Source organism: Panthera uncia, chromosome F1, assembly GCF_023721935.1.
Source record: "Panthera uncia isolate 11264 chromosome F1, Puncia_PCG_1.0, whole genome shotgun sequence".
Taxonomy (NCBI): domain Eukaryota; kingdom Metazoa; phylum Chordata; class Mammalia; order Carnivora; family Felidae; genus Panthera; species Panthera uncia.
In genome coordinates, this window is record NC_064813.1 from 64,786,243 (window position 1) to 64,801,364 (window position 15,122).

Sequence of the window (15,122 nt, forward strand, 5' to 3'; positions counted from 1 at the left end):
AGTTTCACTTCCTCCACTGTAACCTTGAACATGAATTTACTTTGTTCTCCAATGAACCACTGAGCTTCTCACCTCTGGCTGCGGCCCCTAGTTTGCATCTGAGTTTAGATGTGCCTCTAGGTCATGGCCGCCCATATGCAAATGTCTGCCATCTGTCAGCTGTGAGAGCACCCAGAGGCCTATCATCTTAAGGACTTGCTGCCGCCCCAAGGGCCCCCCTACTTCACTGTGACAAGGCATATTTCTCTCCCCTGCATCACTCACTGGCACACAAACCACACCCCCTCCCGTTTGAAAATGCCGTGGAAAAGAACTAATTCTCAACTCCAGAGGCCCCATTCCCATACAGGACAGAATGGAATCGCAAATATTTTGAAAAATCTGCTCAGAAGTCTGAAAAACCAATACCTATCACCAGCTCTTCCTCCACCTTTTGCAGACACCTTTTTCTGTATTTTCTTCCTTAATTCACTGTTGTCCTTCAGAATCCTGTGCCGTCCTGACTGGGCAGGACAAGGAGGAGCCACAGACCGTCTAGAAGCCCTTCCACAGGCAAGGGCTGGACGAGCAGCTCGGTGAGCGGCTCTGTCCCAGGGAGAGAAACACCTTCTTCCAAATACAAATGGACCATTGGCCCTGCAGAAAGCTAAAGTAGCATTGCTTGATACACTTTGAGGCGAGAGAGGCCAAAAACACTGGGCCTTATTTTTTACGAATTTTTTAGAAATACATAAACAGCATATGTTTACTTTATATAATATATATTATATATTAATATGTAATATTTATTTTAGATGATATATATTAACTATATAATGTTTACTTGCTTTATTATATATTATAACATATAACATTTATTTTAATGTATATTATCTAAAATATTTTAATGTATATTATCTAAAAATAAATGTTATATATTGGAATTACACATTACATAATTATAATATGTATTAATATATCATTAATGCATAATGTAAAATAAACATATGCTTATATATATTATATAAGAATACTAGAACACTAGATATATAGAAGACTAGAACATATAATGTTTTATATATATATATACTAGAATATTTATTATATAGAACATAGAATATATATTATTCTATGAATTATGTTCTGTAAATATATAGAATCTATAGTAATATATTATATATCATAATATTCCATATATAATATTCTATATGTTCTATATACTAAATAATAATATATAATAACATATAATCTATCTTATATTCCATATTATATTCTAATTATATTCTATATATGTAGAATATAAATTATAATCTATATATTATATAAGAATACTAGAACACACTGATAAGCAAAATGTGGAGGATAAAAGCCACCTTTAATTACATTATTCAAATATGATTATACCAACTTTTGGTGTTTATTGTGCCACACATTTTTATTGGACAAATGAGGGGATGATAATGTACAAGTAAATCGCATTCAGCAGCCCTTTTTCCTTAACAGTATATCATGAACGACTTTTATTGCTATTCAATATTGTACGAAATGATTTTAGTGGCTGCTCGGTAGTACACGGACATATAATTTATTTTTTTTACCTGCCTTTTTGGGCGTTTTCAGCACTTTTTTTCCACTGCTATAAGCAAAGCTTTGATGATACGATGTATGACATCACATACGACACCAACGTGTCCCAAAGGGAAACTATGTTTGTGGTGAGTGATAATGTTGAGTATTCACCTGAACAGATGACGTTTATGGTGAGTGACAATGGTGAATATTCACCTGAACAGAGGACGTTGAGCCTATGATCGCTTCACTGTCAGTCAGCCCACAGGTTACAAACAGCTATGATTTTGTGATTTAAAGTTTCAGGCTACATATAGTCCAAAAAGTCAACGTACACCTGCCTGTCCAGCCTGCCCGAGGGGACTGCTACACACAACACCTGTGGGGACCACCTCTGATGAGAATGGGAGTGACAACCGGCTTTGGGGATGCGTGCCCTGGAGGGTGTGGCTGCATCGGGAGCAGTATGGATTAGAAATAGGGAAGAAGACAACGTTTTCAATGATACCAGGACAAGCGGTTTGAATCTTAGCAACATCCCGTTCCGGAAGGCTGAAAAAATCTTCGCCCGAGAACCCCGCGTGGCTGCAGAAATGGCCCTACTATCCTAAGGATCATTGAGAAGCATGGTGTCACAGTAAGATGTGACAGCGTTTGAGAGCCAGACTGTGGAATGGGCCCTCCTGAGTTTGACTCCCAGCTGTCGCTACTGGAAAGTGGCCATGCTGATCTTGGTCAATTGTTTGCCTTCTCTGGGGCCTGTTTCCCCAGTCATGTAACTGGGATAGTGTGCACTTCAGAAGCTTGTTCAGGGCACCAAATAACTCTGTGAGCATAAAGCACTTACAGCCATGTCCAAGGCACCAGCAGACAGAAGTTAAGTGTAACAGTCATCAGCATCAGGAGGAGGAGTTTCTTTGCATCTAGAGGGACCATCTGCATTGTCTCAGCGCCTATAGGAAAGAAGACAGCGGCCAGACACTGACAAGCCCTTCTACTTCCTTTTTTTGCTAATTGTATACAACTTACTTTGAAAAGCCGTTTCCATTCCCTGCACACAGACTCCAGCGGGTGGCCAAAGGGACGTCTCTTCTCGGATAGCTGACCCAGGTCCTCATGCTGCTGTGGTCACTGCTGGTCATCTTTGGTGAGTCCCATAATGTGCATCAGGACTGAGGTGGCAGCTGACGGGGTCTCCGGCCCCTGGACGCCCTAAGGGTTTATCAGAGCCCGGGGATCAGTGGAAATGCTCAGGTCTCTGCTTGCAGCTTAGATAGCAGAGTCCGAGGGGAAAGTCAGACGGTAACGCATCCTCGCCCTTAGTGTTCAAGGCTTATGATCTTAGATAATTAGTAATTAGGGATATGTTCTCATGAATCCAGTTTTCATAATTTCAACATTTACTACTCCTCCCTGAGAACTACTCACACACATCTCTCCAAGACTGGGTTCAGAGACGCGTGGACACTCTTTGCTGAGGCCCCTCCGTTAGCCGTCTGCTACCAGGGAAACAAGAGTCCTTTCTCCACATTCAGGAGGCGCTAACATTTGTTAATGAGTAAAAGGACTCTCACATAAAACGTGGCCAGGGAAAGGGAATCTGCTCAAGGTGGGTTCGGCTTTCAAAACTGTGTGCTGCTCTCCGCCTGTCGGTAAGCAAGGTTATGGCCGGTCCAGCCCTCGTGGGTCTTACTAAGAAGGCAAGATGCCCTTCAGCATAAATGGTCAGGAAGCTTTGAAAAACGACAGGTTTGTTACTTCCAGGGCCGGGCAGTTCCACGGCACCCCGGGACCGCACAGCGAGGTGGAGGGGAGAGACAGAGCCTGGGTCCGGGGTTCTGCTCGTCCTGGGGTGGAGGCTCACTCTTTGTTGGAGAATTAAAACAAATGAGTGGGAATTTGAAGCATGAGAAGACAATAAACCAAGTGGCCCACATGGTCAGTTACGGAAATCAACCGAGCCCCCAAGAACAGAAGAGCCTCAGAGTGGGGGGAGGGGACCGGCTCTTGGCCTGCAGCTTGTGGCCGTCACTGTCTTTGAAATGGGTGCCTTAGCATCAAAGCTTAAGTCAGGCACAAGGTCGGGCTTTACACAACAGAAAACCCCCGCCTTTCAGGGCTCACACTACTCACTCTGACTGGGCATGTTTTCCCTATGGACTCTTGGTGACTCGGGATGCTGTGTCATGGTGTAGTCGACACACCGGGTGTGGAGGTGGTCGACGGGGACGGGGGAAGGACAAGGAAAAGGAGAGAGTCGCTGCATACCCAGCGTCCATCCCTGGGACGTGCCTCGGGTGGTCCCTTCGGTCCAGGGATGGGTTTGCACCTGCCTTGTGGATGTGACATGAGCGGGGGGGGGGGGGGGGTTTGGGGGGGGGGGGGGGGGGGGGGATTGTTGGTGATAATGGAGTAGAGGACAGAAAAGGGAGTGATGGGAACTTTGGGGGCACTCTAGCCGAATGATAATAGATTTCTAAATTGTGGGGGCAAACGCTCGGGGCTAACCTCAGGTTTCTGATGTCCCCACAGCTCCAGTCGATGGAAAATCAGGTGAGTCACCTCTGGCCTGTTGTTCTCGGGGTCCGGGTGCCACGAGGTCCTGCAGAGTAGGACAAGGAGAGGCCTCAGAGACGTTCCGGTGTCACTGTTCCCCTGGGACAGCCTGCCCCGTGGCTGCTCTGCTTGGCCGGGTGAGGAGGGTGTGCCCGGCCTGCCCAGGCCCGAGTCCGCCGTGTGGCCACAGCCCGCAGGGAGGGAGGCGTGTGGAAATGTGCAGGCTGGACACGGGCCCATGTGGGAGGATGGTTCTCCAGGCCCTGGGACCCCGGCTCCTCCACAAGGTCCGGCTGAAGGTCCTCACAGCTCTGGCTAAGAGCTTCTGCGTGGTTGGACGGTCCTGTGCCATCATGCTTCTCCGGCCGGGGCCACCACCCGTGGAAGGAGCTCTCGGGGCCCCAAGGAACCGTCCCGGGATGACAGACTCTCGTCTGTCTTCCCCCGACAGCATTCTCCCCGGGGAATTCTTCCAGTTTCTGGATGAAGTCTGTACCCGTGGTTTAAGAATCAGCTTGATTATAAGTCCCACAGCCGAGTCCCCAGGGGATCCGGTCCCTGTCACTGCAGGAAGGCAAACATCTCCAATTAATCTAATAGTTTCCACAACCCACCTCGTCTGCCCTTCTAACTCCACGTTTTATAACCCAGATTGTCCCCCAGTGCCCAACAGGTAAATCTGGTTCTCCGCATGGACAGCCAGTCACACGTCGTCCAAATTTCATCAAACTCCTGTGAAAGGGCTCGGGTTCTGGTTCCGCGTTTTAGGAGACGCTTCGTCTCTTACGTGACCGAATTCTGCCTCCTTCCACTGCACCTCCAGATTCTGCCAGTCCTGCTACAGTTGAACAGTGTTAGAAGATTTGTGTTGAGATATAGCTTAGTTTCTCACCTGGAGGTCGGAATCCTCAACTACAACCCTAAAATATAATGCAAATGCCCCAGACGCTGAACGCGGTCTGGTACGGAGAAACGGCCCCAGGGGACGCTTATTTTTGGCAATGACTTTTTTTCTCGTGAAAGTCAGTCACCTAAGAGCTGACCCTTGGATTAAAGGTCAGCTCCACCTTATTACTCATTGAAGGGATGGGGAAATTTTCTGGAAAATGCTCAAGGGGGCAATTTCTGAGGATTGAGACACTGGATCCCATTCCAATAGCCAGTTGACTCCCCAGTGATCTGAGCCCCCTGGCGGTTTCCTCCACGGCAAGGCGAGAAGACAGGGCAGAATGTGAATTCAGAGCACAGTGCGGGGCCCTTAAAGGCTGGATAAAAGCAGAGGGGGCAGGAAAGCAAAGTGTCCCCTGAGGACAATGGTCCCCCGGGTGACATCACCAATAGACAGAGCCGGGCAGGAGAAGCACCAGCAGGACGCTCCCGCATCCACGTAGAAAAAGAAGTTTACGCTGAGACCTCTGTAATGGGCTGAATGTTTGAGTCCCCACCCCCCAAATCGCCTGTTGAAACCCTAATCCCCAGCGGATGGTATGTGGGGGTGGGGCCCTTGGGAGGTCATGAGGTCATGGAGGCAGGGTCCTCGTGATGGGATTAGTGCCTTCAGAAAAAGAGGCCGGAGAGCTGCGCGTGCAAACACACAAGAAGTCAGCGGTCTACAGCCTGGAAGAGGGACCCCACCAGAACCCAGCTGCGCCGGCACCTTGGTCCTGGACTTTTAGGCTCCCGAACCGGGAGAAAGAAATGTCTGTCATCAAGAAGACACCCAACGCGTAGTATTTTGCTACAGCAGCCCAAGCTGACTCAGACACCCCCTCAGGACAAACATAGGAGGCGGCCCCGAGTAATTAAGGCGCGGGTTGGAACCTCCATCCTGCCGAAAGGGGAAGGGGCCACACGGACACCCTCTCGCTGCCCAACAGCAAAGAAACAGGTCAACATCTGCGTCCCCCTCACCCCTTCTCTTGCAGACTGGCTGACCCTCGTGGCTCCCTCTGCCGTCTTTGAAGGAGACAGAATAGATCTGACATGCCAGAAGAAAAACGACGGGTGGAAAGTCAAGAGGGTGTCATATTACAAGGACGGAGAAGAGTTACAGTTTTCAAGCGAACTCTCCAACTGTTCTATCCAAAGAGCAGTTTTGAGTGACAGTGGCACTTATCACTGTGCTGTTTCTCTTGTTTGGTCTATCTTTCCTTTCCAAAAGGAAAAAACCTCAAGAAGTGTAAGGATTGAAGTTCAAGGTACAGTCTTCCCTCCTGCAGGACAGGGGCTGGACGGGAGGGTAGCAGACAGAGCAGGGCAGGTCCTGGGAGGGGCACCTGACCCCCCACCCCCACCCCCGCACGCTGACCAGAGGGGAACCCGAGTCTTGTAGTCCGACAGCAGGAAGGGAGACCATGTGTTGGGTGACACGGCTGGTCTGAATGTCTTGTTTGCTGGGGTGGCTTTTCAGCAGGAACCTTGGACCTCACTGTGACCCTTCTTTCCAGAGCTATTTCCACGCCCTGTGCTCACAGTCAGCCCCTTCCGGGCCATCGAGGGGAACCCAGTGACGCTGACCTGTGAGACCAAGCTTTCTCCACGGAGGTCAGATGCCCAGCTCCGATTTTGCTTCTTTAGAGATGGCAGAGCCCTGGGGTCCGGCTGGAGCAGCTCCCCAGAGCTCAGGGTCCCTGCCATGTGGAGTGGAGACTCAGGGTCCTACTGGTGCGAGGCAGAGACAGTGACTCCCAGCGTCAGAAAACAGAGCCTCCAGTCGCAGATTCACGTGCGGAGTAAGTGGCAGTGGGTCTGAGCACCGGGGGACAGGGGTCCTTCAGCCCCTCTCCGGACGCCTAGTCTTTCGGGAGCTTGTGCAGCTCCTGTCCCTCTGGAAAGTGGGAACTGAGCTAGAAAATGGGCATTTCGTAAAAGTGACAATCGGACAAAGCCCCCGTTGAAAAACGGAATCCAATGGAGCAAATACAAAGACTGAATTGGCTTTATCAAGCCATTCGTGAGTCAGCTGGACCCCGGCCAGCCTGTGGAGAGATGCTCAGAGATGCGCAAAGTGGAAGGTTTTTATAGGCAGGAGGTGGGGCCAGGGAGTGATGAGAAAATTTAAAAAGCATCGTTTCAGGTCCGGGACATCTTTGTGGGGAGGAAACTGCAGGGGTTTTTTTGGTTTTCGGTTTTCGTTTTATCATGCAGATGACCTCGTGTGGATCCAGGAATTTCAGACTGACTTTTAGAAGGTCACATTGCCAGGGCACCTGGGGGCCTCGGCGGGTTAAGTGTCTGACTCTTGATTTCGGCTCAGGTCATGATCTCACGGTCTTGGGAGTTCGAGCCCCCCATGGGCTCTGCACTGATGGTGTGGAGCCTGCTTGGGATTCTCCCTCTTTCTCTGCCCCTCCCCTCGCTTGCACTCTCTCTGTCTCTCTCAAAATACAGAAACTTAAAAAAAAACATTAGAAGGTCACATCCCTAGGATTGGCTGAAACCATAATTAAGTCTCAGTTGGCCGTCAGTGAAGGACAAATACTCCATTTGGGGCTTTTCTTCTTCTCTTTTAAACACTCCTTATAATCTTTCTCTTCTTTATTAAAGTAATGTCCATCAGTCATGCCTTCAATGATCCCTGGGTGCCTTTGCATTTAGCAGTGGGCTGGGCACATGCTCCACAGTGGCTCTGTCTACAGCCCCACATGCTGGCTTTCAACCCAAGCTGGTTTATTAGAAGGCACCACGGTGCTCCAGTGAAGGCGGCTAAGCGAAGCATCAGAGAAAGCAGAAATCAGAGTGAACTAAGCAGTCGGAGGAGGGGTGGTGATTCGTGTTGAGCCTTGAAATTGGGAATAACGAAGGAATGGTCACAGATATTGTTAGTGGGAGCAGCGTCTCTTCCAAGGTAGGACTGATGCTACCGGGACCCCCTCACTCTGTGCTCAAGGCATTGGTCTGGACAGCGACTCCTCCCCCCCCCCCCAAATACTTCCTGTCTCGTGGAGCAGATGACACGTTCTTTAGTGACGCCCTTAAATTAGGTGGGATTGGGGTTGGGGCATGCAGTGTCTTATCCACATTCTTCAAGGGCACTCGCTGCGGATCCCCCACCTTTCTGTACTTACAGTGGATTACGGGGGCAACGCCCGTGCACCCACTTCTTGCACCACCTGGTCCCAGAGTCCTCCGCGGTCAGGTTCTCACCTGCCATCTTCTGTCCGTCTAGGAGTGCCTGTCTCTAACGTAAGCTTAGAGATGCGGGCCCCCAGGGGCCAGGTGATCGAAGGAAGGAACCTGGTCCTGCTCTGCTCGGTGACCGAAGGCACAGGAAACATCACATTTTCCTGGCACAGAGAGGCCACAGGAACCAGCGTGGGGAAGAAGACCCAGCGTTCCCTGTCGGGGGAGCTGGAGGTCCCAGCTGTGCAGGAGGGCGATGCTGGCCGTTATTACTGCAGAGCGGACAATGGCCATGGCCCCATCCAGAGCAAGGTGCTGAGTATCCTTGTGAGAAGTGAGTTGCGCTCTGATTCAGCCCAGACAGAAACCCCAGAGCCAAGGCCACAGTCCTGGGGGTCCCGAGGAAGGGGCTGGAGGGTCCAGGGGTCGGTGCTATGCAACACCAACAGCAATGGAAGGATGGGTTACCCTTGCAAGTTAAACTGTGGATGTCTTTCTTTTCCTAGAAGGGAATTACAAAGGGGGCTGGACTGGCATTAGAAAAACACACGCTGAGAATTACACATGACCGTGTCTCCAGATAATTCCCCAGAATTGATTTTCTCCCAAATTCTTAAAGACGTTGTTGAGGGTCGGAGAGGCCAGGCCCGTTGCTGAGGTCCTAGTCTGGGGGTCTGTGTCCGCCACGTCCTCACAAACCCTGTCCACGGCTCCCTGTCTCCCTCAGTCCCAGCGTCCTGCCCAATCCTATCCATCACAGCACCCAGGGCCCAGGCCGTGGAGGGGGACGTGGTAGAGCTTCGCTGCGAGGCCCAGAGGGGCTCTCCCCCCATCCTGTACCGGTTTTATCACGAGGACGTCCCCCTGGGGAACAGCTCAGCCCCCTCTGGAGGAGGAGCATCCTTCAACCTGTCTCTGACCGCAGAACATTCTGGAAACTACTCCTGCGAGGCCGACAATGGTCTCGGGGCCCAGCGCAGCGAGGTGGTGCCACTCAGCCTCTCAGGTGGGTTGATGGTCCCTGGATACAGGAGCATTATGACCAGTGGCTCTGCCCCATCCGTCTTCATTGGTACCATATTGGGGTTTCAGAAGGTAGGTGGAGGTCTAGGTGGCGGGAGGTTGGAGAAGGTGGTCTCGGTGCCTGGCCGCCTCTTTTTCTCCACACTAACCTGGAAAGTGCACGTTACACTTAGATAACGTTGCGTGACCACCATTCCTGCATAGTATTGATGGGGATTCCAACCTTTACCCTCTGAGGCTGACGCGCTGGTCTCTTCCCTCAGGGACCAGCAGCTACAGAGAAGAACATGTCACAGACAGAGCTCTCGGGCTGCTGGGTGTCCCTGCTTGTGTTGGTGCTGCTCTGCTGTTTTACTGCAGGTTCCACAAGACACCCGGTTGGTCATCTACTGTTTGTTTTCATTGTCCTTTATTGCTGTGAACTTTTCCATTACTGATAGAGATTGGACAGGAAAGGAGAATTGAGAAATTAAGAAATTAGGAAGGAAAGAGAGAGAGAGAGAAAGGAAAAGAAAAAAAGAAAGGAGGGAGGGAGGGAGGAAGAAGCAAGGAAGGGAGGAAGGGAGGGAGAGAGGAAGGGAGGGAGGGAGGAAAGGAAGAAGGAGGAAGGAAGGAAGGAAGGAGGGAAGGAAGCTCCCCAAATCTCATCAATTCTTTTTACGCGTCACAGTTTTACATGGTGGCTTCTGCTTCAGAAGCAAGTGTGGTAGTGAGTCTGCAATGTCTTTTTCCAACTAATTTCAGACCACAGTGTCACGCACGTCCACCACAATCTCATCAGGTCCCGTACCTAACACTTGCCCAGATGCAAGGGGAGAGGGCACAGTCTCCACTCCAAAGACAGCTCTAAATGTTAAAGAACTCGCAGCCATGTTTTTTAGATTTCCACACGAATCACCACGATGCCAGTCCCTGCCTTCCTCCCACCAGACTTCTGGAAGCAAGTGCCATGGGGGGCCAGCAGTTCCAGACCTAGGCCTCTCTCCTGGAGCGTCTCCCCTCTCCGACCTGGCCTGGGAGGCTCTTCCCTGTCCTGTCCCCTCTTCAACACCAGTACGTAGACTTCCGCCAGGATTTTGTCCAATATCTCCAGTTCTCAGAAAAAAGGCCAGTTCCGTTTCCTCCACCATCCCTAGAAGCACGAGACCCCACCTTCCATAACCAACACTCCCGTAAAGCCGCTGCCGTGTTAGCACGACCGTGCATTATCTTTGTAACGTTATTTTTAAGACCAAGAATTTAGGAAACTCCTCGAAGGGGTAGCTCATACTGATCCCTACCAGCATACTGCTAGCCAAAACACGTTGCCAATGACCAACTATTGCATCTGTTACGTATGACGAGCTTACACATATTATGTGTAATTATAAAAAAATCATTTGGAAGTGTGCATCATGGTCCAGGTTTAACAGTCTTGGGGAAGTTGAGTGGGCCGAGGTGCTCACATCCAGTAGAGGGCAGAGCTAAGATCCAGTGTCCACACTGGCCTGGTCAGAAAGCCTCAAGCCTGCACATAGAGACTCTTGACCTGAACAATTCTCCTCTTGCAAGTTTCCCCAGCTCCAGCGGTGTCATTTTTTTCTTTAAAATTTAAAAAAATATTTATTTTATTTTTGAGAGAGAGAGAGAGGGAGACACAAAATCTGAAGCAGGCTCCAGGCTCTGAGCTGTCAACACAGAGCTCAAGGTGGGGCTTGAACCCATGAGCTGTGATATCATGACCTGAGCTGAAGTCAGACGCTTCATCGAGTGAGCCACCCAGGCATCCTGAGGTGTCATTTATTAATCTGTAAGATACAGGACAAGCATAGACGACAACAGAGTCGCAAGATAAACTTTTTAAGCTCCTACAAAATGTTCCCTTAGACCTATCAACTACCACCGAGTGAGAGAAATTTTGGAAAGTCATCAGTCATTCCTTTTCCAGATGGTGAAAATGTAGCTCAGTTTTTTCAAGTTCGGCGGAAGTTATATTTTTAAACAGACCATCTAAGACTAAGGAACTGTGATATTGTTTTTTCTTTCGCTATGGTTTTTAACTGATAAACATATGTCTATGAAGAGGGAGGTTGTTTTTCTAAAATAATTTCTAATTCATCCACTGTGTTGAATTCTCCCACTCTTTCAAGTTATACACCAATATACTATTGTTTTTTTTTAATATAGAAACAATCTACAAAGCAATAAAACATTTACTTTCTCTTTTTCAATTTTTAAGCAATTTATTTTTCATGTCTAATTATATGCCCAAGGGCCTCTGAAATGTTATGTTACGTGGATGCGCTTGTCTAGCCCTTGTTTTTGAGGGAAATTTTTCTAGTATTTCTCTGCTATATACTATATTCAAATACCCCTTCTAGAGAAGTTCCAGTTTTCTTATTTTATCAAGACTACTTCTCAGAAACAACTTTTAATTTTTGCTAATACCTTGTTAGTGCCTGTGAAGATAATAACATAATCTTTCTCTTTCATCTATTAAATCAATTAATTAAATTATACCAGAATACTTAATGTTGACTCATCTTTGCATTCCTGATAAAAACCCCAATTTTGATGGTGCATTTTTAAGAAAAACTAGCATTCTTTTGAAGTTTTCTTCCTTGATGGTAATGTGTGACATTTGCCAGCTTTGTCGTTATCATGATCTTTTCCAGGTTTTGTACTCCATGTTATTCTATTTTTGCAAAAGGAAGCTCAACGTTGTCCTACTTTTTATATGTTTTGTATGTTCTAGAATAGTTTACATAGCAGTCTAATTATCTGTTTTTTTAAAGAGTCTACGTGCTCCCTTATGGAACCTTCGCCCGGTGGGGCTTTGGGGGAGCAGGTCTTCTGGAACTTTCTCTGTTTCTGCTCTTGTAACCAATCTTGTGAGAGACGCTGCTAATGTTCACCCAGCCCTCCTTTACTTCCGGGCATGTGGACAGTCTGTGTTTCCCTGTCTCCTTGAAGTTCCATGTGGCCAGAGACAGGTCCGCAGAAGCAGTACATGTTGTTTCCTGTCAGAAGTATTTACGAGTGAGATGCTGATGCCCCTTCTCCTTCCCGTGTGCCGGTGACCAGGCACACACTTGCTGAGTGGACAGTGTCTTCGGCTGGTGTGGCCTCTGGCAGCCTCAGTCCCTGAGTGACTGTGGTGACAGACACTCCCCCACCAGCAGACTTCTGACAGGTCTGCAGCACAAATGGGAAATTTGCAAACGCAAATCCCCCACAAGTCGAGCCTTGCTTGTTAATGCAGCAGAACACACCCCATCCTGAAGCCACATTCTGTTCACGTTTCCTTTATCTTCTGGGGACTTTTCCTAGAAAAGTACCCGTTTTATCCAGGCTTCCAAATTTCCTTCCTTGGAACTGAGTGAAGTCCTGTGCTTCCCTGTGATTCTTCTCGCTTCCCGTCCTCCATTCTTTCTCGTTCACGTTCTTGAATGGCACAGCATATCCATCCTCTGGATTGCAAAGTGAAGCCCCTAGAATCATTTATTTCATCTACCAGTTTGTTTTCAAAATCTGAAATTTCTGCTTTTCTTAGTTGCAGCATTTTTCCCGTTGGTGCTATTCTCTAGAACAAATCAGATATTTAATGTATTTGCTTTCCTCCGTCTTATATATTTATCCATGCACTCAGCACCTTAAGACTTAATTCCCTTAAATGTACAAGTTATAGACACATCTAGGTTTCTTCATGGTTTTGTTGTGAATTATCTGCTCCACTAAGATCTAAGATTGTTGATATCATACTCACTTTATAGACTATTTTTGAAGTTTTCTTTGGAAGCCAAGATTTCATCGACTTTTGTTAATATTCAAAAGTGCTTAAGAAGTCCATTTTAAATCCATTTTTAAAATAATGTATTCAGTAAGGAGTTGCTAGGATCACACACCCTGATTTCATACTGTTTGAAGATATGTGTGCCTTGCCTTATGGTTGAGTGACTGTTTGGCTTGGTAGAAAATCCTGAGGTCATTCTTCCTTTCCTTGAAGAAAATAAATTAGTTCCTCATTCTCTTTGGAGAATACACTTAGGTTAGCCTTCCAACACTGTCTCCTGAAATCCTGATAAAGTTGGAGCGCTGGCTGTATTACCAGGCGAGGTTTTTCATGTTTGCTGAGCTGCACCTAAACCAGAAGGGCTCTGGGTGGGATTACAAATGTTTGATGGGAGGCACAGTGGGCATACCCCCAAGTGCAATGCAACCCTTGAGACTAACTGTGTCCCTTGTGGTGATCCCTGCTCCCATCCATGTGGACTTGTCCCCTCAGCTCTTAGGTGAAGGACCAGGAAAGAGTTTCTTGACACTGTAAAGACTCCCTCTGGTGACACAGCCCATACTTCCATGCTGAGACGCCATGTTTCTCATTCTACATCTCCCTGAAAAGCTAAACGGTGCAAAGGAGGGCCCATTGGGTCCTTGAATGTCAACATCAAGCCTTACCCCAAGACCACTGCTTTAGACTTGGAGTTGCTAATATCAGAACATCTAAAAAGTGAGAACCCTCAAAGTCCAAATAAGGAAAGCAGTAAAGTCACCAGCAGTTAACATATATTTTTGCAACAATCAAAACAGCAATAAAAAAATCCAGAAACAGTGACCCATGCCCGTGGGGTTTGCCGTCTGAAGTGGTGTGTCAAATCAGTGGGGAAAAAAGAATGGATTGTCCAACTGACCACGTCGGAGGGAACAAGTAGTTATCAGGACACAATATAACTGGATCCCTACTCTGTGTCCTACATCCTGCCGGTAACAACATGTGATTAAGTTGGGTGAGAGTTTTAAGAGCTAAAGCCTCCTCCTCTAAAATGAATGTTCCTTCATCTGATTTTCAGGAAGACACTCTGTCACTAATGCACTCAGGTGAGAACTTTTCCTATTGAAACTGGGAACTCCAGAGACCTTCCTCATTCACAATTTTAAATACTTTCTGCTCCTTCTGCTTGCGCAAATTACACAGTATCTCTCTGTGACACTCACCCGTGTCTATTCACTACATTTCTGCTATCAGGGTGCTGTCTCAGGCCACAATTCTAGGTGTTATCTTCATAGGATTTGGTATTTCTTGTTTAATTTGTTTATTTTGAGAGAGTGAGCATGAATAGGGGAGGGGCAGAGGGGGGAGAGAGAGAGAGAGAGAGAGAGAAACAGAATCTCAAGCATACTCCAAGCTCAATGTGGAGCCCAACACAACCCTGGGATCATGACCTGAACCAAAACTAAGAGTTAGACACTCAACCAACTGAGCCACCCAGGCACACCAGGATTCGATATTTCTAAGTGAATTTCATAATTCACATAACCAAGATTATTTATGGAGTACTTACAATGTATGAGCAAGTTTTTGTTAGATATTTAAAGGTGTGAAAGTATGCATAAAATGAGATTTATTTCCACAGGGGACATATTGTGTCATGGAGAATATAAGATGTGTACAATAAACAAAAGAGAGAGAGAGAGAAACTGATAAGAAAGACACAGATGAAGTTCTAAGGAGAGTTTATAGGGAAAAAAAATTAAAGCAGGGGCAATATCATTATCTTACTTATAACTTTTGAAAAAGCTAAAGACGAGGAATAGAATATTTTTGCCAGATCAGAGTGGCCATCTTATTAAAGAAGTACATTGTGGGGGTGCCTGGTTGGCTCAGTCGTTAGGAAAGGACATTGTGATTATGTGGCCTGTCTCTGCCTGCCCCCCTGAAGTGACGCCTGAAAGACCACCCCTGAGAGTCTAGACAAAGGGCCACCAAATCACCAGAGCCAAGTGCTGTATCTTCCTGGCTTCTCCCCAGTCTCTCCCCAGCCTGCCTCCTCTCTGTTCTTGCTCTTTCCCTGGGAACTGTCATGTAGTGAGTTTCCTTTCTCTCAGAGATGTTC

General features: G+C 47.6%; 1 protein-coding gene across 1 annotated transcript in view; it reads left to right on the forward strand.

The window, feature by feature from the left end:
- The first annotated feature begins 2,388 nt into the window (after positions 1-2,388).
- Positions 2,389-15,122, forward strand: part of LOC125925644 (Fc receptor-like protein 2) — a 17,173-nt gene continuing 4,439 nt past the window's right edge. Inside the window, exons 1-8 of the mRNA XM_049634745.1 lie at positions 2,389-2,695; positions 4,081-4,101; positions 6,030-6,302; positions 6,552-6,836; positions 8,273-8,560; positions 8,954-9,232; positions 9,513-9,626; positions 14,079-14,106. Coding sequence (XP_049490702.1) covers positions 2,665-2,695; positions 4,081-4,101; positions 6,030-6,302; positions 6,552-6,836; positions 8,273-8,560; positions 8,954-9,232; positions 9,513-9,626; positions 14,079-14,106 — 1,319 coding nt within the window. The 5' untranslated portion in view covers positions 2,389-2,664. The remainder of the gene's footprint in view (positions 2,696-4,080; positions 4,102-6,029; positions 6,303-6,551; positions 6,837-8,272; positions 8,561-8,953; positions 9,233-9,512; positions 9,627-14,078; positions 14,107-15,122) is intronic.